The sequence below is a fragment of the Carassius auratus genome, chromosome 4 (genome assembly GCF_003368295.1).
Source record: "Carassius auratus strain Wakin chromosome 4, ASM336829v1, whole genome shotgun sequence".
Taxonomy (NCBI): Eukaryota; Metazoa; Chordata; class Actinopteri; order Cypriniformes; family Cyprinidae; genus Carassius; species Carassius auratus.
The window spans coordinates 19,644,582-19,666,019 of NC_039246.1; the positions used below are offsets into that span (position 1 = coordinate 19,644,582).

Sequence of the window (21,438 nt, forward strand, 5' to 3'; positions counted from 1 at the left end):
CAAGTTATCGCCAGCAATAATCAACAGCACTGTAAAATAATCAGTATTGATTTACTGCCTCTTGAGAGCAAGACACTGAACCAGCAAACCATAGTTTGTATGCGAGACAGTGTAGGTGTACGTGAGTGTAGGAAGCGCTTGTGTGCTGGAAAGTATATTACTGCGAAATGCAATGCGTGAAGCTTTAAATAGCTGTTTGGCATCCGTTTTGGGAACAATTTTGATTTCAGCTAACTTTAAAGCCAATGAAATGGCTTGATGACTGCTGTTTTCTTTCCTGGATTGGAAGTAGGACATAATCAAGGAGTCAACAACCAGTAGCTTTTAGCCCATGGTCTGTTTCACTGAGGTTTGGACATATTTTTAATATATAAATGTAGGTGAAATCCAAAAATCCAATAACACAGTAATGCATAAAGCACACCTAAGTCACCAAGCAGCTTTTTGTTGCTTAGCACTGCAGATTTGCATGACCAGTATAAACATGAGCAAATTCTGCGTGGTGAACTTTTTTTGCCCTCATGCAAAACTCCTTACTGTGCTGATTCCAATTCCAATTCGTTTGCGAAATTTGGCCAAGCAACAGGCACTAGCTACACTAGCATATAAATTAGCCTCAGCTCCAAAATTTATTTCAGAGAGTCTTTAAATTATGCCGGTTTATGAATTTTACGTGTGTGTGTTTGTGAAAGCGAGTTACGCAACAGTCCTTGTACAGAATGCAGGATATAAATATACTGAGCACACAGGTAGTCCGTATGCATGTTTGTACACTACCGTAATTATGTGTCAGAGACTATTTTTACCCACAGTGCTTTTCTGGACAGTGAAGGTCGTAGAAAGCAGAAACAGCTTGTTCTTCAGCGTGACTCAGCGCTTTGAGAAAGCCGAGGAGTGAATTATAAAACTGCTAAGAAGGGCAAGGTGGACTAATCAACCAATTATGAGCCCTTTCCATATTTTAGGTCGTGGAAATACACACAAAACCCCAAAACATTTAAAAGCCTCCTTACCCGTCCCTCCTCTCTGCACAACCAGCGTGGCCTCCGCCCCAACAGGACACTCTTTTAGCAGCTCCACCACCTGTGTGTGTGACAGCATTAGCGCGGATTGCTGGTTAATTTCCACAATCAGATCGCCCTCGCACAGCCCCGGGCATCCTTGTGCCTCCAGAATCTGCTTCACCCGCTGTCCTCCATTACAGTCTGCTATGGTGAATCCAAACCCATCCGCCCCTTTCACCATGGTAACTGTTAACAGCTCTCCTCCGGCCGCTCCTGAAGACGCCATTGAGACGCTGTCCTCCAGCGGTCCTGCGTCCAGGTGGGTGTCTCCAGGATGGGGCTGTGCCAATCCCGCTTGCATTGGGTCGATGAAGCGAGCAGTGCGGGAGATGTACTCCATGTAGCTGTCGTAGCTATTCCGTCCGTTGACCAGCAGAGGGCGATCAATTAGGCCGAGGGGGGACAGCAAAGTGCTGGCTGCGTCCTCCGGGTCGTAGGGAAGAGGGTAACCCCTGCAAAGGACGAGGGTTACACTTTGTCCGATCGGCACCGACTGGAAAAGCTTCACAACGTCAGCGTGGGTGGTGCCCAGGACGCAGACACCATTAATGTAGACAATCACGTCTCCTGGAACACAGTTACACACAAATAAAAGATATATTAGCATATGTAAACTTGGGTAGGTATGTATATGGATCACAAGACCAGGCTGATTCAAAAGGTAGGCATAATAACCTTAAGCATAATTATACTTCTTTACAAGATCCCACATTCCTAGAAAGCATTGCAATGAGCAAATATAAATATAAATACAGATAAAACCATGGTTACTATAGTTAAACCATGGCAACCACAAATTAACCATGGTTTTTCAAGTCAAGTCAAGTCTGCTTTATTGTCTATTCTTCCACATGTACAGTACATACATACAGAGAATTGAAAATTGCGTTACTCTCAGACCCTTGGTGCATACAGATAACACTAACAGTACACCATTAAATACAGATAATAAAATATAAAGAACATCAATACAAATATACAAATAGGTCATGTAAAAAGAAAGATAAGTAAAGCAGAACAAGGCACATGGCAGATAGAGTGCAAACCAGTGAAGCAAACAGTGCAGATATAATGATGGTAGTGCAAAAGAGCTTATTCAGTCTGATTTTTCTACACTAACCATAGTTTAACCATGGTATTTGTAGTAAAATTCTGGTTATACAAATGATAATCAATATGCCAAAGAACCATGGTTACTAAACATTTACCACAATGAACTGAATGAATGAATTGTTGTGCCAATAATAATGTGGAGCCATTAGCTTTAGCAACATGCTAATAGCTTTGACAATTTATTTGTGTGTGCTATGTGTTGTTGTGCTTGCGAGGGTGCTAATTCATTAGCTTAGCAATATGCTAATGTAAAAATATCAAGTTTGACTATCGGCTTCATTAGTTGTGCCAGCTGTGTATTTTTGCGCAAATGAGAATGTGGAGCCATAAGCTTAGCAACACGCTAATATTAAAATTAATGTTTTGATGATGTGCTCCATTATTATGCTGTGTATTGTTGTGCTTATGAGAGTGATAAGTCATGCTAAAATTAAACTCGCATTTTGACCATGGAAACAGCAATTAACTGCAATGCTTGTAAAGTATTTATCATAATTTGGAACCAAGCTTACTGAGAATACAAACCCTTTAACTCTAACAGTCATATAAAATCCAGCTGGAAACACTGAAATTCCTTTATTTCTTCTCTCAGAAAATGGTAAGTTTATTCATTAGATCATTTATCTTTTTTTCATTATAATTTGGAAACTTGTTTTTGAACCTTATCTTATTTGGGCTGTTTAGGACTGGTTCCAACTTATCATGAAATACCATTAATATTCTTTTAAGATTGTTTAACTAGAGGAGTCAAATCTCCTGTGTGCTTCACATGAAAAGCGCCATTTGTGTGACTCACTGCCTGTGTAGAATGTTCCAAATCAATCATTTTTCCCCACCAAAAAGAAAACTGACAGCAAAACAGCTCTAGTTTTTGGAACAGAGCCATTGAGGGGGAAAAATACATTTTACCCAATAAGAACAGTCCGTCTAATCAGGATGAAAAACTTTCCCCCAATTTGCAACGATCGCAGTCATCCAATATTTATTCATGTCGTCTCCTCTGGCAACTGAGACAATTACAGCACACCAGTTGAAGGAACAATTTGAGGGACCTACTCAATCCTTTTCTCAATCCTAATGTATCGCCATACCTCAGGACTTAATTGTGATCTTCAGCTATCAAGAATTTTACCAGGCCTTCCGATGTTCATTCACTCATGCCAGAATGTGAAATTGAGCTTGCGTTTACATTCACGTAGAGCATGTTTCGGGCCAAATATAGGCTTTGCCCTTCATCTGGCAAATGCTGACAAAGAATTAAATATCACAAATGCAATTATTATGGAAATGAGACGATGCTCAAATGTGTCGAATACATTTGTTGGATAAAAATGATGACGGGGTCTCACCCGGTGTGTCTGTTGTGCTACAGGTTTCCTGGAGATATTTCATGCAGTGCCGTACGCGTCTATCGATAGGCTTGTCCCCTCCTGACTGTTGTGTGTTGTGTGCAGGAATTTTAATTAATCTCAGTAAATACGTTCGACATTTGCCTAGAGCCTCTGGTGTTCCAATCAATAATTTCACATGCTTCCAGAGAGCAAATGACATCGGTGTGACCTCGCTGTTTCACACCTAGCTTTATGTCAGCATCAATCTGGGCCGAGGCTCCTAAGGGCAAACCAGATCACTGCACTTCCACAAACAAGACATTATCATCCTCTTAAAATTCAAACTTCTAAATTCTAAATTCAACAACTCATATTATGTTCTGCTTCATTATAATAATGACACTGGACAATAAGAGCCTCTAAAATTGTGTAAATAAACTTTCAACTAAGGCTGGGTTATAGCCATCACCTTTTATTTGACTAGTATGAGAGCATTTAAATAGAGAAGTATTAATAGTGTGTCTGATTTAAATCTTAAAAGTAAAAATGTACAGTAAGTTTAATTCATATGGTCAGTTACAATTAATCTAATTATTCATTCAGATGGCCCTTGCGCAGCATTTTTTCCTGTATTAAAATATAGTAATTATTAAAGGATATTTTGTTTTATTGCTACTTCTTGTTAAATTTAAATTAAAACACTTAATTTAATGACAATCAGCGTGACAAACTTGCCTTGAGTGATTTTAACAACATTTTTACTATATTAGTTCTTACATTAAACATTTACATTTTTCTCAGCTGAAATTATACTTTATATAATTATTTTTTTATGTCATGAAATTTCCATTTTAAGATTTTTTTCCATGTAGAAAAATTAGATTGCAATATAAAAAATATTTTTGCTATTAAACTTATTAAATCTATCAATATATAATGCTGAATCAGATATACGTATATTAATTTAAAAAACTAAACAAAAACAAAACAATCTGAACTACAGTCTGGTTCTGACAAGAAACAGGGCTGTGTAAAACTAATGAAAGTGAGACACCATAAGAGGTGCTCTGGGAGCAAACGTCTGAGAAATCTTATGTCTGTGCATGCATGGAAACCCAGAGGAGCACTGCTCTGTGACTGGCATTCTAAACTAACACAATCAATACACAATCCTCTACACATCGCTGCTGAGCCACAATAGACTTTGTATACAAATGAAGCTCTAAACATCAAATGCAGAGATCCTCAGGCAGGCGTATGACTTGTGTGCTTCCTGTCCCTCAGCAACACACTGGTGCACCTGATTCAACTCATTATCTGCTTGTTAAGTTCTTTATGAGAGGACTCGGGCATAGCTGTGAGGGGCAGAGTAAACATCAGCACCGCAGAGGCATCTATAGTGGGCGTGGATGGGGCGGACGGCAGGGCTCTAAGACACAGGGAGTGAAGAATGTCACGCAGCAAATCCCAGCACTCTGCATCATAGTTTTAATTTATCAAGAAAGTACTTAGTCGGGAGGATAAGAGAGAGAGAGGGATATGTGGCATGTTTACGTCACATTAATGTTAAGGTGTGTATAAGGTGTTAAACAGTTATGATTATTTGTGGTGGTTAATGTTTTTTTTAACATGTTACATAACCATAAAATATGAGTAATACTGTATGACAGTGAGACTTGCCTTAATAAAAATTCCTAATGAATAGCTCTAATTATTAGAAAATCTGGTTGCACTTTATTTTACAGTACGTGTACTAACATGTACTTATGGTGTACTTACAGTGTATTTATCTACGAAAGTTCTGGTAATACAAGGTAACTACATGGGATAGGGTTAGGTTTAGGGGTAGGTTCAGGGTTAGTACCTAGTTATTACATAGTTATTGTATTTACTATAATAAGTACATAGTATTTACATGAGGAACAGGACTGTAAAATAAAGTGCTACCGAAAATCTTGTATAACAGTGTACATTCAAAATGCATAACAAATAACCAATAATTTTCTTTATGTTATGGTAAATAACTGACAAATGTTAAATCAATCATATTTAAATGCGGTGAGTCAATTCATGCCTAGATTATAATGTAATATTTTACCATTATCACTAAGGGTTTTAAAGATTAACATTATGTGAGTGTTAATTAAAAACAGTTAACTGCATTTTTAATGTTCCCTGATTTATGTGGTCATGCAGGTCTGTTTACTTATTAAATAAGGATTTTTGTTATTTTTTGTGGTCACAAAATAATATCTTGTGCCATTTACATATTGTCAGGTTCCCATGGTTTTATATGTCGTAGCCAACACAAAATGAACCCAAATCCATCCCTACTTGCTCTGTGAATGGTGATAAATAAGTGCAAATAATATGGAATCGCTTGTTGCGTTGACACATGTCCTGCTGAAAAAGGAAGTTTGTGTAGAACATACCAAAAACAGTCTGCATTTCATTCCCATTCTAGAGTCCATCTCATTGGACTGGATAATTCATTCATATTTTTGTCCGGTTTTTCTTGGCTGATATCTAATTTCGGAGTAAATTAGCACACAGATTAGCTTCAAAGCTATAAACTCAAATATGAATTACATGGGGTCTTCAAAAGTAATAACCCCCAACAACAGCGATGGTCGTGTTTTGTAGATATGTCCATATATGAAGGACGTTTGTGTCCGTGTTCGATTTCCTCTCCGAGCTCCCTGATCCAGCAAAATTGAATATTTCACACTGGCGTAACCTGAAGCTCCTCCACCGCACTGTCTGTGTGTGTGTGACTGCAAAGCAGAATAAGTAGGACAAGGAGTCCGGAGGGAGCATGAAGGGTGGAAGAGAGGAGCAGAAAGAAGAGGAAAGGATCATAAAGGATAATTTCCACAACTACCAACAACAATAATACAATAAAATGGCATCATGGGAGACGCATTGACTATGTTCTGCACCCTGTACTGTGGGACCTTCTGAATGTAGGAGATATTTCAATGCTGATGTATGTGTGTGTGTTATGCTGCCGCAGTCACACTCCTACTAGGTTGTTCTGGAGCAACAGGGTTCATAAAGCACTTCAGTGATTAATGGACACGCACCATGCTGTGAATGACAAACAAAGCCAATAAATATACTGTCCGTAAATGCTCTGAACCCCTGGATGTCCCTAACGCACTATCAACCAATACAACGACAGATTCACACCGCAGCCTCGGCAGTAGTGTGGGCTCTGCTGAGATTGAGAAAGACTGGCCAGGTGGAAACTCTGTTTGAGTGTGAATAGCACATTAGAGCTGTTCAAACATCGACCTGCAAGTGTGTGTTTGTGCGTTTACCTGTAGCCATTTTCCCATCCTGTGCAGCAGGTCCGTCTGGTATGACACTTTTGACCTGTAGGAACTCATCTGGTTCGTCACCCCCGATGATAGTGAAGCCAAATCCCATGCTGCTTTTCTGCAAGGCCGTAGACAGAAAGCTGCCCTTCAGCTGCGTGGGGTCCCGTGTGAACAGAGGCTTTTCTGCCGGGGTGAAGAAATGCAAAGAGAAACATGAGATTGTAATCAAGCAGAAGATATCAAGACCCAATTAATGCGTTATTTTGTAAAAGCCACTCCAAACCCATCAAAAGCAGCAGATCACATCACACTGGGGAATTGTGGGTAGAAGGCCAAGCGCTCTGCTTGCAGCCAAACGTACAAGAGCAGAGTGGAACATGATGGCTTGTTTTTTGCTCAAACCTCACTTTTGGCTCTTTAAACGTACTCCAATGTTACACTAAATAGTGTTTAGCCTTGTCCAGGGCCGTCTCTCGGGACAACCAAGACTTAAGCAAAAAAAAGCCAGAAGAAGAACCAGTACAGGCAGAGGTGGTTCTTCTACTCTCTCAGAGCGGAGAAAAGCAGTCTTGAAAACTGTTCTGGAGAAGCCGTTTTCGCTGTAACCACACACCAACAAGGATCTTTGTACTGAAGAGCCGCTTCTTCGAAACTGAAGAGATGCCTACTTCAGTACATAGTATAGAGTTACAAGATGCCAGCCATAGTCACTCCATCTCACTTTCCTAGTTGAGAGGTTCTTAAGTCTTTTTGATCACCATCTTAGCCAGTTCTAGTCCTTTAGCAGTTTCTGCCATGCGTTTGTTACGGACAATAGCTGGTTCAGATACCCTGCTGAAAAACCAGCATGAATTTCCATGCTGATCCATGTTTGCTTGGTGCTGGTCCAGCTGGTGGACAAGCACCAGCAAAACATCTGGTACGGCTTTATTTGTCAATACACATAATGGGAATGTTAGGGTCAGGATGAAATTAAAGTCAACATAAAATGGCATTCACAACCCAAGAGTACATAGCCTTTGTCTATCAGGAGTTGATTGGATCTTGAAAAGAGTTGTTAGTGTTTGTGTGACATTTTTAGAGATGGTTTTAGAGCACTAACAGTCAGTAAGAATAGATGTGTGTATATTGCTTTCAAAATATGACATAAACCCTAAATTAGGAATATCTTAAACTTAATTCTAATCTTAAATGTGTTAAATATTAAAGCTAAAACTGAATGCTAAAGGGTAAAAAATCCAGATAAAAAAATATGACTAGTCGACCCTAGTGAATTGACTAGCTGGATATTGTTGGTTACTTGGTGACCAACTTCTACTAGATAATTGACCTTGTGGAATAATAGGAATATTTTATAAACCAGCATTCCAAACATATGATGTTATACTGGTCTGTTCAGCAGGGTAGGTGGACTGAGGAGTATCCTGGAAGCACAGGCAAAAATGTAAATAAAAAATCAGCTATGCAAAAATAGGCCAGGCAAATAGTCTCCTGGTGAAGTCCTATCTTGCACAAGGGGGCACCAGTCTAGGGACGTACCATGCAGTCCAAACACACCGACCCGGTACAGGGGGGCCTCAGACAGGTCAGTGAGACTATGAGAGCGCTCTGGAGGAGGACCCACGTATGCCAGTCTGGCCCTGGGTAAGGTGGCAGAGCAGGGGCTCTCCTCCACTGTTACACAGAAGAAAGACCCTCAACTCACACAGGAAATCAAGAAATGTCATTGAAGGTTGGTCTACTATGGACATAGAAGGTTTACATTTCTACAAGGATTCTTGGGTGATTTTGCCAACTTGAAAATCCTTGTTGAACCTGGAACAACTTTCCCAACACTCTGATTTTAGAACAAGGTTTAGAGCTAGGCACAGGGCTGGAGTTGGAGCATCAACTCACACAGGAAATTGAAAAATTGTATTAAAAGATACAAAGTTGGTCTACTGTGAACATAAAAGAGTTACATTTCAACAGGAAATCCAAAGTGAGTTTGCCAAGTTGAACATTCTTGTTGGTCCTGGAACAATGTTGCTAACAATTGGATTTTAGGGTTAAGGATAGGGTTGAAGCCTCAAGAACATTACCATCCTATCATTTTACTTTTGTTTATGGGGGCTGGTTATGGTTAGGGTTGGGTTTAGGAATATGGTTAGGACCGGTTCCAGGGCAAACAAAGGATATTGAGCCATGAACTTGGCAAACTGTTTTTTTCACAAGGGTTGACCTACTAATGAAGGATGAAGCTTTCCTGTAGATTAAAGCAGTACACTCTGAATTGGTCTACATTTAACATCTGAGCATCTGAGAGACTGAACACCCAGATCAAGCATATGCTTTCTAAGTCCTCTGTGGTCCATTTATGCTAAAATCTTAAAGAACCACTGAACCTCCTTCTTTTGGACACAAGATCAGACACTTCATGGCCAAAAGAATGTGGACACCCTCTTTAAATGAGCCACTGTGACCAGGGATCTAATGAAAATAACAGTAACAGTATACAGTACTTCAAATTTTGTGAAGGGTCCGTTTTTGCTGCAGAATGACTATGTAAGTCCACATATACATGATTCTGGTATGGGAGAACTGGATTGGCCTGCACAAAGACCAAACCTGATCTAGACACGACAGGGATGAACACAATCTGCGTTTCCATTACCCTTCAAATTAAAATTGTGAGTTAAAAATATGCCCAATGGAAACAAATACAGTACATTTTGCGAAAACTCTCATATATCGCAAAAAAGTTTTTATGCTCACATAAGGTGGTTTTCAGGAAATTCAAAAAAGGAATTACATTATAGTACTTCTTTAATGTACTATAAGGGTGCACATAATTTTTTCAGCCTAGTTCTCATAAGAGAACCTGGATATTTGGTTTGGTCCTCACACTGCATATAGCGTGACTCATTAAATATAACTATAACAAATTTATTGATAATAGTTATAATATTATTAATACTGTGTGATAATATTATTAAAAATAAAAGGCAATCCTAGTATTAAATACAAATAAATTTATTTTATAATAAACTTAAAAATAAAATGCTAATATTTACTACTATTTCCTTTGTTTGCCTCTTTAAGAAGAATCACTTTATGTATTCACCAATTTTAAGTTGCTTTGGATAAAAGCGGCAAAAAAATAAAATACATAAAAGCGTTTCCATCATATTCAAACTTTTTTTATTTTGCTTTTTATTTTGGCAGGTTGTCGGCAAATAATTATACACGCTTCTGGATTTAGCACTGCTGCTGATCAAAGAGCATCAGTGGATTAATTTCACAATTTTGCATTGTGCTTTGAAAACAGCGTGGCATAGCCTAGATTTATTCTTTCATAAATCAAAAATAAAACTTATATAGTACAGTTTGTGATCTAAAATGGTAATTGTGTAGTAACAGCTGTCGACCATGTCGGTACACAAATGCGCTGTCAGAACATATTTATATAACACATTTTTTTATTTTGGGCTTGAATGCGGACCTGCGGACCACTTATGTGCACCCCTGACTATAACCTCCAAGAAACACCTTATACGTGGCCTCTCTCAAGTATTAAGGGCTTTCCTTGCCATTAATGCTTGGATTATTTTTTCCATTAACATGACTTACCGTGAAAGGAAAATTAAGTTTAAGCAACACTATCATTTTGCAATAGTTCTTTTAGCGATATTTATAAAATAACGCAAATGTTTTCGCACACATTGGTAGTGGACACACAGCTACTGACATTCACTGATGCTATTTTGTGACTACACAGGAGCAAATCCCTACAGACATGGTTTAAAATCTCGTGTTTATAGAAGAGTGAGAGCTGTTAGGGAGGATCAACTACTTGTTAATGGCTATGACATAACATGTGTATCAGTATGTGGTGTTCAGATGCATACATGTAATACTTTGGCCATATAATGTAGGTATGTTGGAGGTTTTCAGTGCAGCATGCTCTCTCTGAAAGATGGACTGAAACAAGTTAGAGAAAGTTCTTCTTGTTTACGCCATTCTGGCTGAGTATACTCTGCCTCTTACCTTTATGTGGGTAACAGCATGACCATGCTGAATGGATTAATTTAAACAGGAATTATTGCAAGAAACACTTCTCACCATAATCAGTTCAAGGTCATATTATGAAAGGAGACACATTCTCAATGGATAACTGAGTCTCAAAGAAAACAGGATGCATTCAGGCTTAGCTCGAATAGACTATACAGGTAGATTTAGAGGATTAGTTTATGCAAAAATGAATGTCATTATTTACTCCCCCTCATGTCAATCAAAACCTAAATTATTATTTTCTTTAATGGAACAAAGAAGATATTTTGAATAATGTATTGGTTGATTTTCCCAAGCAATTACAAAGAATGGAGATTACAGCTTTTGAACTTCAAAAAGCATGCAACAGTATTGTGTAAATATAAGATCAGTCCACATGACTTGGAAATATCATGAAAGTTCTTGAGAGAATCAGTTACAGTATGTACCAAAAGACTAATTTGGTTCTTAACTTTAGTTTACTGACTGAACATAATCAGGTGAACATAATCAGGGAATAATGACTTTTACTGAAAGACTTTTATGTACGTACTTGCTGGTAGTATATCAAATCCTATGGATACTTTTTGATATTTGATGGTGCTGTTGCATCCTTTCTGATGCTTCAAATTCAGTTAACATTCATTCTAAGTGCACAAAAAAAAAAAAAAAAAAAACATTCTTTAAAATTGTCTTGTTTTGTGTTCCAAGAAAGTCAGTTAGTTTTGGAAAAACATGAGCGCAAGTAAATATTGACAGAGTTTTCATTCTTGGGTGAAGTCAAATGATTCATACTAAAGGTATGGACAATAAGATTCACACACAGTGCACTACCAAAGACAATGTCTGAGCTTAGCTGTGTTACTATAGAGACAGACACTGAGCTCACAGGAGAAATACAATACTATTCATGAATATCAAACCTCAATCAATAGTTTCAGCAGATTTGATGTTAAACATGTCATTGCATGGAGAGAAGATAAGTACTTTAAGATGTCTTCGGTGTGTGCCTAAGCTAGGGTGGTTGGAAACACCATGATGCTTTAATCAGATTTGCATAGATCTGCATTAATACCACACTGTTAATTTTCAATAACACTTTACCTCTGTAGACAGTAGGTAGGGGGAGAGAGGACAAGCCCTGACTCTGCATCTGCTGCTGCTGTTGCAATCTTCTCTTGGCCTCGAGAACTGGATTCTCAAACTGAGTCCTTCGGTTTATGTGACTGCAATCAGAAAACCAGAAACAGAGACTCATTCAAGTGCATTTCTTGAGTGACTACTTGATAGGACATGGTTATACAATGTATGAGCAATCTAGCTAGCTGCCTTGTTGTCTACTGCCTACACAAATAGCATTTTAACTGAAGTAACTGATCTGCGACACTCTACATACAGTAGGCAGCAGCTATGAACTCCAAATAGACAATGATTATGCAAAGTGCATGGGAGACTCGATTCTCAATTGATTCTAATGTGCCTGACACTTACTGCACAATTTCCTGTGAAATCTGTCACCTCCAACTGCCCAATATCTGTAGACCGGCTTCGGCAGATTTTGTGTAGTTTATTCCAGCTAACAATATGCGAACGATTAGGGCTGGGTTTTAACACAAACTTCATAACTCGATTCAATTCTGATCTACAAGCTTGCAATTTGATTCGATATAGACTATCTCTGATATTTTAGGTACAGTACATGCCAGATTAAAAAAAATTGAAATGTACTGTCTAAAAACGTATTCATACTATGTACATAAATTAAACACTGAAGAACAGTAAAATTGATAACGAATGTTATATGGTGCATTTTATTTAGATGCAAGGAGCTTTACATTGTTCTATTCATTAATTGAAAACAGTCAAGACTAATAAATTCTTAAGAATCAATTAAAATCAAGAAATAAATAACTTTTACCCAGCCCTACTAACAATACTGTAATTGAACTGATTTTGCTTCAGGACAAAGATGTTACATTGGACACCAAGTGGTGTATTATAACTCTAGTAAAATACGTTATCTTGCAAAAAACAAAATAAACAACAACAACAAAATTTCCTTGCTATGCACACTTTGAAAACTTCTGCAAAAACCTGCAGTATCATTTTTTCATGGTTGGCCAATGCTAATTTTTTTTTGCCCTTCCAACAATTCACCACTTAGCAAACAAAAATTGACATGAGCCATTAATGTTATGCACAATAGATGAAAGCATGAGCGTTTATTTTAATACCTTTTAACAAATCATTTAAGGCGGTGGTCACTGAGTCAAACATAATCCTAGTTAGTCCTCATCTTTGTTAAAAGAGTGATGTAAGAATGAGATCAGACAGTAATAAGAGCATCCTCTGATCTGAAAGAAAAATGGTTCTTTTGACTCTCTGTACAACATTTGCTGTCAGAATTAATTCAATCTCTTTTAAAAGGCGCTGCTGAAAACCTTGCCATTTGAGAGTGCAAAGACAATTAGGCTTCATTAAAAGGCCTTCTTTTGAAAAGAGGTCATGTTTTTGTTTAAAGACGTGGCATTTGTAATTACAGCTTTATGCCAAGACTCCACAAGGTCAATTTTTGAGACATTGGTCTTAGATTTCTTTTAAGGTCTAAAGCCTGAAATTGATTCAGCAGATCAAAGTATAATGAGCAAATGGATTCGGTCCCTAGTACTTTATCTGAGATCAGTTCCATACTTTCTTATGGAACATTAAGCCAAGGTTTAGCAAAGTGGAAACCAGCCTTGGAAATGGTTCTGGCTTGGTCCTATTAAATACCGGCTGTAAGGATAAAGTGACGACTGTTTAACCTGAAGATACAACACAAATACAAATGATAAGCTTTATGCATAATGTTCTTGTTAAGTTGTCTCCTCTAAAAAGCCACTAGGCACAGATTTATAGTAAATTACAGTCATTTCACACCAGATGCAGGCTCTGATCTTCCAGCTGTCATCTTCCACAACACAAAACCCACAGTTGTACAATTACTACCGAAGATGTGTTTTTCTCCCTTTATTTACAAAGACAAAAGAAAAGAGTGTACACTATGTTTTGTAGCTTAAAATAATAATAATTTCTTACTAATAATACATGCATTGGATGGGCGGATGGATTGACAAATAGACAGGCAGACAGATAGAAACAAATAAAATAAATCATTAAAATGACAAATGCACGACATCCCAAAGCAGGTTTGTAGATAGACTGCTACAGCCTGATTTCAGTTCAGTGGCGTGAAGTGCCAGAATCCCATCTGAGCCATCTGAAGACATCAGGCATGGATGCAGTCCTGCATTTATGATGCAGTTTGAAAGAGTGTGCGGTTATGTTTCCACATGATACTACAGCTGCATTATTGGCTCTTGTCCTGGGAGGAAGAGTAGCCTAGCATGCCATACTATAAATAGTCCCACCTCACCCCAGACTGTGCATTAAGCAAAAAAAATGATGGCACACACACACAAACACACTGCGTGCTGAATTAGGAAACAACAGAGCAGCTGTTTTTCGGCCTGGACATGGCAAAGCAGCAGTATAACCAATTAATACAGCACTGTTAGAAAACACAGGGATCCGAAGTGTCATTAAACCGTGCGTGTTAACTCAAGCGCTTGAACTTACTCAACATAGTAGGTTCCATAAACAGGGTCATCGATTTTCTCCCAGCCATAAGGAAGCTCTGAAAAACAAACAATAAACAATTACATCCGCAAGAACATTTAATTCAAAGGTAGATGTTGCAGTTATAGAGTGAAAATTCTGTTTTATTTGGATACATCGGCTCATTCTCTGGAAATGGTGACATTTGTGGCCTGTGTGTGTCCTCATGAATTACTGATACAATTAATGGAGTACTGAACTTAACATTATTATTTGAAAGATTTAGTGTGCAAATGCACAATACCTTTTGAAATAAAGCGTTCATTTTATTCTTAAATGTTTTTCACAGTCTTTCACAATATCATCCAATTTGCAGGACCTCATTTATCGCCATGACATTTTAATGGGTCGCAAAGAATAAAATATGTTGCTTTTATTGAAATTAAAATTTGGTGTTTTCATTGCCTGTGATTTTTTTTTTTTTTTTTGTCTAAGCACTTTTCTGAAAATGGCAGAATCTATATTTGTCCTTGCACTTTCTGAATAACTCTTTTATACTGACATTCCTGACTTTAAAAAATGGTTTGATTTTACTTACTGGTAAATATTGTGATCAACATTTAAATAGCAAAATACTGTTTGTTGCACAAAATAAAAATATGTGCAATTAAATATATTAAACAAGTCTGACATATGGACATACATTTAAACATAAGATAAGAGAGAGAGAAGACTGTGAGTTCCCACAGTTCTGCAATAACCTTTTCAAATGTAATAAATAAATAATATTATTATATTAAATATTATTCTATATTAAATATTATTCTGCATAAATGACTAGCAAAGTTTCCTCATGCTTAATAAATGAGGGTACAAGAGTTGGTGTCTTACCATATATAAGACAAAAAAAAAAAAAAATCCAAATTAATTTGTCCCAGAAGCTGTCATTTGGCTGAAATATTATTGATATTTAGACTAAAATATACATATACGAGTACACACTTGAATGCACACGTTCCATATAGCATGCACACCCGCCGAGCTTCTAGACCAAAGTGACAAGAAACACAACAATTACCAGCAAGCACACACAGACTCAACTTATACAATCAGCAGCGAGGAGCAGACTCTGTGTGTACATCACACACAACTTTGTAAACTACAAGTGACAGAAAATGTGTGATGTTCTCACTTAATCCAGCTGGCACACACACACACACAGACACAGACACACACACACACACAGGCAGATCAAAGCGCCATTGGGTATTACTCTACTGCTGTGCTATGGGTAGGTATTTGTCCTATTAAAATAGAAATCCACTACCGAGTGCACAGATCGGTCTTTAGGATGAACATTCACAGGGGTTGGAGATCTGAACAAAAACCCCTAACCACAAGAATTAAATGAGTGGTGTAATACTCCCCTTTGTGCTACAAGCATGAATACTGTCATCTTGTCGAGGAGAGGTGCAGTAATACTTTTCAAAGTGGTTGTACTTATGATTTATGACTTGTAGGCAAAGAGATTCTATATCCTTATACTGAAGGAAAGACCAGAGCCATACCTAAAGTCCAGAATATCACAGAGACTTTTCTTTTTCCATGACCTAGCCGCTATCTAGAGACTTCATAGAAGACACGTAGAACTTAGTTACGTGTTTTGAGTAAATCCCATCAATGCTTTCTGTTGAGACATGACCACTTGCACTCTCAGATGAGTTCTTGGCCTTATTGTGAGATTAATGAAAAACTGATGATTTCAGGAAAACTGATCGGTTGATCTCGACACTCAGAGCACAGAGTTGAACTACATAAAATGTTTTTGCATAAAAATCCCTCATTCAACCGTGAAGGTCTGTGGGTTCAACTGAGGTTTTTAGAAAAGTACTCAGTTGACATGCAAGAAGAATCATACACACTGGCTACAACAAGTGAGCGATACGTTCAGAAGCAAAATATAAATAACATTAACAAAGTTTGGACTAATCTCACGGCCTCCAAATATAGAGTAACCCACCCGGCGTGCCCCTTGAGAACCGTGAACTCAAGCTAATTACCTTCTTCAATATTTGCATTTTGTTTGCACAATATTTAAATAATCTTGCTATTTAAAAACCTGCCTGCCCTTTGCAGTAAAAACAGGCAGCGGTTTCTTTTTGTTAAAAGCTTTGACCTTTACGAAAATGAGGGGGGTGGGGAAGAGAAGGAAGGAGAGGAAGGAAACAAAAGCAAGTATGAAGCAGAAACAACATGTTTGGTGAATCAATGTTTAAAGGCATGACCCAAAATAAATGCCAAATGTGAGTAAAAAGCGGCTTTTAGTAAATAAATTGATAGAATTTACTTGGTGACAGATTGGTAACCGTTTACTAATTCTACTTATTTTTTTACTTATTGTACTTAATATTTATTAATTCATTTTTTTAAGGGACAAAATCACGATGTGCCCATGATGAGTCATTTTTACACAAAAAAGAATCGAGAAAGTTAGTGTTAGATGTCTTTTAGAATTACAATGCTACAAGAGTGCTAAAGTTATAGAGTCAAATAATAATAATATAATGATACTGATATAAAACTCACCAGTCATGGAATTCAAGTGTCACATAGTCAAGCATTTAAAGGTGATTCAAACCAAGGCTGAGCTGACTACGCTGCTAGATTACTAATAAAGAGCTGACAGGAGATGGAAGGATGAGTGGGAATTGGAGGAGAAAACATTGGGGCATCGGCTCTATACGGGATGGTTTGAGTGTATCTCTCTCCCTCTTTTACTCTTCTTTCACTGACTCGCTCTCACCAAGCATTAAAGTTCACTGATGGATAGTGCGTGCTATCATAAAAACAAACGCTTTATTCTGCATTGTCATCTTCAACTGTCTGCCAGATTCTATCTGCCAAAATAACACCCATCAATAATGCCTCGGTACATCTTTTGCTGATAAACACACACAGGCATACTATGAGCTTGGAAGAGAGTTGAGAACATTCTATAAAAAGACTATAACGCCTTATTTCCTGGTGAGATTAATTCATGTATTCATGATAAACTATTAATGTTTATGACACTTCAATCAAAGGACAGCTTTTCTCCGCAAGAAAATGATTTGCTTTCAAATCAGAATATCGTATTTATTTATTAACTGAAATACACACAATCTGTGGTCAAATATTTTCAAGTAAAGACCATGATATAGTCCCATAAAATCACTTTCAGTGTAAATGGCTTTAACAAAGGTACAAGAATGTGTATTTTTAATGAGGGAAAGAACTCCAATCCCATGAAGCATGACGTAACGGAATTAAAAATTGAGAAATTTTAAAATATTGATTTCAAGTTGTAAATTATATATAAAGAACCAATATATTTTCAGCTTAAATGTAGCAAAATATACACAGAAGGACAGAGTGTAGGAAGGCCTCTTTGGTGTGATGTGCCAGTTGCAATTCTCTGATTGGTGGAGATTTCTTTGCAGGATCATGGGTAATGTAGTTTAGCCAGGAATTGGTCTGTTAAACATGACTTCTTAAAATATAAGCTGAAACAATGCAGGCTGATTGCTTTGACAATAGAATATATATGTATTATCACTTAAACACTCACAGTTTATGAGTTTTTGTTAAAAAATCGACTTCAAAATCAAATAGAAATTTTAATATCGGCGCTCTATATAAAGTGATCATTCACATGCCATTTCACCTAACCCCAACTAAAAATGCCTGTGAAGCAAGTATTGCAGCCAACTGACGAAACATTGATAACATTGAGACGAATGGATCACTTTCTTTGGCATTAGAAAAAACCTGTTTCATCAGTTTTTTTTTAATCTTTGAGAGAGAGAGAGAGAGAGAAAAAAAGAGGAATAGGTTTGTCTAAAACACATGGAATTATGTGACTGTAAGCATTTATGAAGGATAAAACCAATTCTGATGGCAACTCAACTAATTACTCATGAGAAAATGCACAAAACTAAAAGCAATATCTACTAAATAAAAAAGAAAAGAAAATGCTGTTATCAGGGGACATTTATGAACCAGAATTATCTATTTCAATTTCAATCTCAATTGTTGCTGGAAAATTAGGCTTTTCGTCGTTTTAAGAATGCACAATAACACAGAATTGCTGTGACACCTCATGCAACTTTCATGAATAAACATCTCAGGGAAAATCACACCGCTGTGTGTTGTTACGCGACTCTGTTGGGCCTTGGCGTGTACATTTTGTTCATTAATTTAGCTAATTTGTACATTATCACTGAGAAAACAAATATAATTCCTGCACTGAAACAGCTGTCAATTGATAAAGCCGCATCCATCCATCAGTCCATCCATGCATCTGTTTCTGTAATCATATCTCCACCTGTTCCTGGCGCTTGTGAATCTGTTATATTTTTTTCGGGGTCCTCGCTGACAGTGACGGCTTCAGAAATGATGAAATGCGATGAAACGCGAGCGTCAGACACAGAGAGACATGATAGTTGTGCTTATTCATTCACTCGCAAACCCAGGGAATTCGCACCATCAGAGAGAAACATCGACACAGGGAGAGAGCCGAGATGACAGGTAAACAGGAGAGACGACTGTGGCACATCTACGGAAACTTCACTCCGTGCTGCGGTAAATATTCGCGGGGAAACAAACAGTCTAGGAACACGAGCGTGACAGTATTAAAGAAAACAGCAGATGACTTTGATTTGCATCCAGAGCTGTGTCTTCCCTTCAGTTTCGAAACAAAAGAGGGCGGCCCAATTACGCAACGCATGCGTCCGCGCAAATCCGCAGTGATGAGTGTTTTCACAACGCTGGCTGACAGGCCTTTGAACCGCGGGAATCCGCTGACATGTGAAATGCGCTGTCTCGCACATGCATGCTAACAAGCAGCCCCTGATGCCCTGGCACAGTTGATTATACCCCAAACACTGAGTTAGTTTTTAGTGCACGAACGTGTGAACTGGGAAGAAGGTGGTGATGAATAAACCCTTCTATCAGGTAAAACAGTGGAGAATACACTTGCAGACATGATTAATTTAACAGTGTATTCACTCTGAGATGCTCCAGCTCAAAATCATTTCACAAACACACTTATGAGTGCTAGAAGTAGAGTGGAGAGTAACCTGAGGAAAAACTGGATTGCTACACTTGCTGTAGAATATGTGAGAGGTGTTTGCCAGTGCAAAATTCACCACCACTCAATGTTTTTTTTAAGCACATTTAAAGTGGCTGCTAGGGTGTATTGGGTGGTTGGTATGACATTGGGAGACAGTTGCTAGGATCTTCTTGGCTGTTCTGTGCAAAACATGCCACTACAATGCAAAGGTGTTGTGGGACATTGCTAAGGCACTGCAATGTGGTTCTTAAGGTATTCTGAATGTTCCTTTTAGCATTTATGGGAGATTATTATGGTAATGGTAGATGTTTGCCAGGGTGTTGTTATACTGCTGCTAGGCTGTTCGGGGTTGGTAGGACATTATTAGGCCTTGTCCACACTATAATATGTTTTAGTTTGAAAACATATATTTTTCTGGCATTCCATTCATACTGAGATGGCCTTTTTGCGAGTTTTGGGAAAATGCTAAATTTGAAAATGCTGTTTTTGCATTGTAATGCAGACATTGCAAACGATAAACCAATAGGCATGTATATTTATACCAGTATCGTGCCTGTTATGTGCTACTTTAATAATTGAATGTGTTATTTAATCGCTTTATGATGTTTACATGCCAGTATATTTTGATTAAAATTGGCATATGCCACCTATGTAAAAACGATTTTGCTTGCTGTGATTATGAGCTTAATCACATTATTTATATCGAAGTACTGCATTTACATGATGTAAAGTTTAATTGCAATATTTCCAAAATTCCTCATTATAATTGCATTAAGAGGGTGCTGATGCTTTGTTGATTAACTGCATGAAGGCACTGAGCTGTATAATGTCTGTTGCATAATCCTAGCACTGCTGTCCGCACTTTAACAATAATCAAATAACAAAAGATTGCACACTATTCTTGACTAAATAACTTTTATAACTTTGTAGTGGACCTCATTTGAATGTACTGCAAATTTAATATTCTCCAGTGTTTCAGTTTGGATGAGTAACTTTTGGAAAATGTTGGAAAATGCAAGTGTGGCCGCAGAGAGTTTTGAAATGCAAACCCTGTTTTCAAATGTATGTGGATTAATGTAGACATAGCCTAGGGTTGTTGTGGTTGGGATTTCTATGGTGTTTTCTGTTGCTAAGGTAATAGTAGTGTACACCACTGCATATTTTGGATGTGTCGAATGTGTTATCGGAAACACTCAATTTAGCTCTTGCACTCTCTCTTCTTATGAGCTGGAGTGTTGAATCAAGTGTGTTAGATGATGGAGACATTCTAAATGTGCTCTGTTGAGGGGCTACGGGACCAGTTTGACCAACTGTTCTGAGTGGGCTATGTGCTTGATCACCTGTCCACATCAAGGAGTTTAACCCCAAATTTCTACAGTATGTTCACTAACCCTGCTCCTTGAGGGCTATCTTCCTGTTCACTTGAGGTTAAACCCTGTCCAACACACCTTGCTGTGATTTTCATGAATCCTGAAACACTTTATTAACTGGTTTACTTGTATTTGTATTTGATTAGAGTTGGAGTTAAATTCAGCAGTATGGCAGCCCAACAGAAACGTGCTGGCTACCCATTCTCCAAAAAAATTATTGTCTCTAGATACAGCTCTGGACCTTTCTTTTATGTCTATGGGATTGTTTGATACTGTCTGCCAAACAAAGTTGTCCAATTACTTTGAAAACCAATAGCAAAAGGCTGCATGATTTTACTTATGCAATGATAAAAGAAAGGATTGACTCGAAAGAAACATATTGATAGCCTTTATATACTGACGTTAAATAAATGTTATAGAAGTAACTTATACTAAGCAACCATAAACAGCCAGCAGTTAGGATAATGAACTATATTTATAAAAGAATTTTAGTAAAATTGGTAT

At 37.7% G+C, this 21,438-nt stretch overlaps 1 protein-coding gene across 11 annotated transcripts in view; it reads right to left on the reverse strand.

The window, feature by feature from the left end:
• Positions 1 to 21,438, reverse strand: part of LOC113061885 (membrane-associated guanylate kinase, WW and PDZ domain-containing protein 2-like) — a 190,268-nt gene that overhangs the window by 37,096 nt on the left and 131,734 nt on the right. For 10 of the 11 annotated variants that reach the window (XM_026231406.1, XM_026231399.1, XM_026231392.1 and 7 more), the window contains 5 exons: positions 14,476 to 14,533; positions 11,962 to 12,083; positions 8,368 to 8,502; positions 6,829 to 7,011; positions 1,014 to 1,631 (listed from right to left, as the gene is read on the reverse strand). In XM_026231406.1, the coding sequence (XP_026087191.1) occupies positions 1,014 to 1,631; positions 6,829 to 7,011; positions 8,368 to 8,502; positions 11,962 to 12,083; positions 14,476 to 14,533 (1,116 nt within the window). The remainder of the gene's footprint in view (positions 1 to 1,013; positions 1,632 to 6,828; positions 7,012 to 8,367; positions 8,503 to 11,961; positions 12,084 to 14,475; positions 14,534 to 21,438) is intronic. The other variant, XM_026231413.1, reaches the window with a different exon arrangement.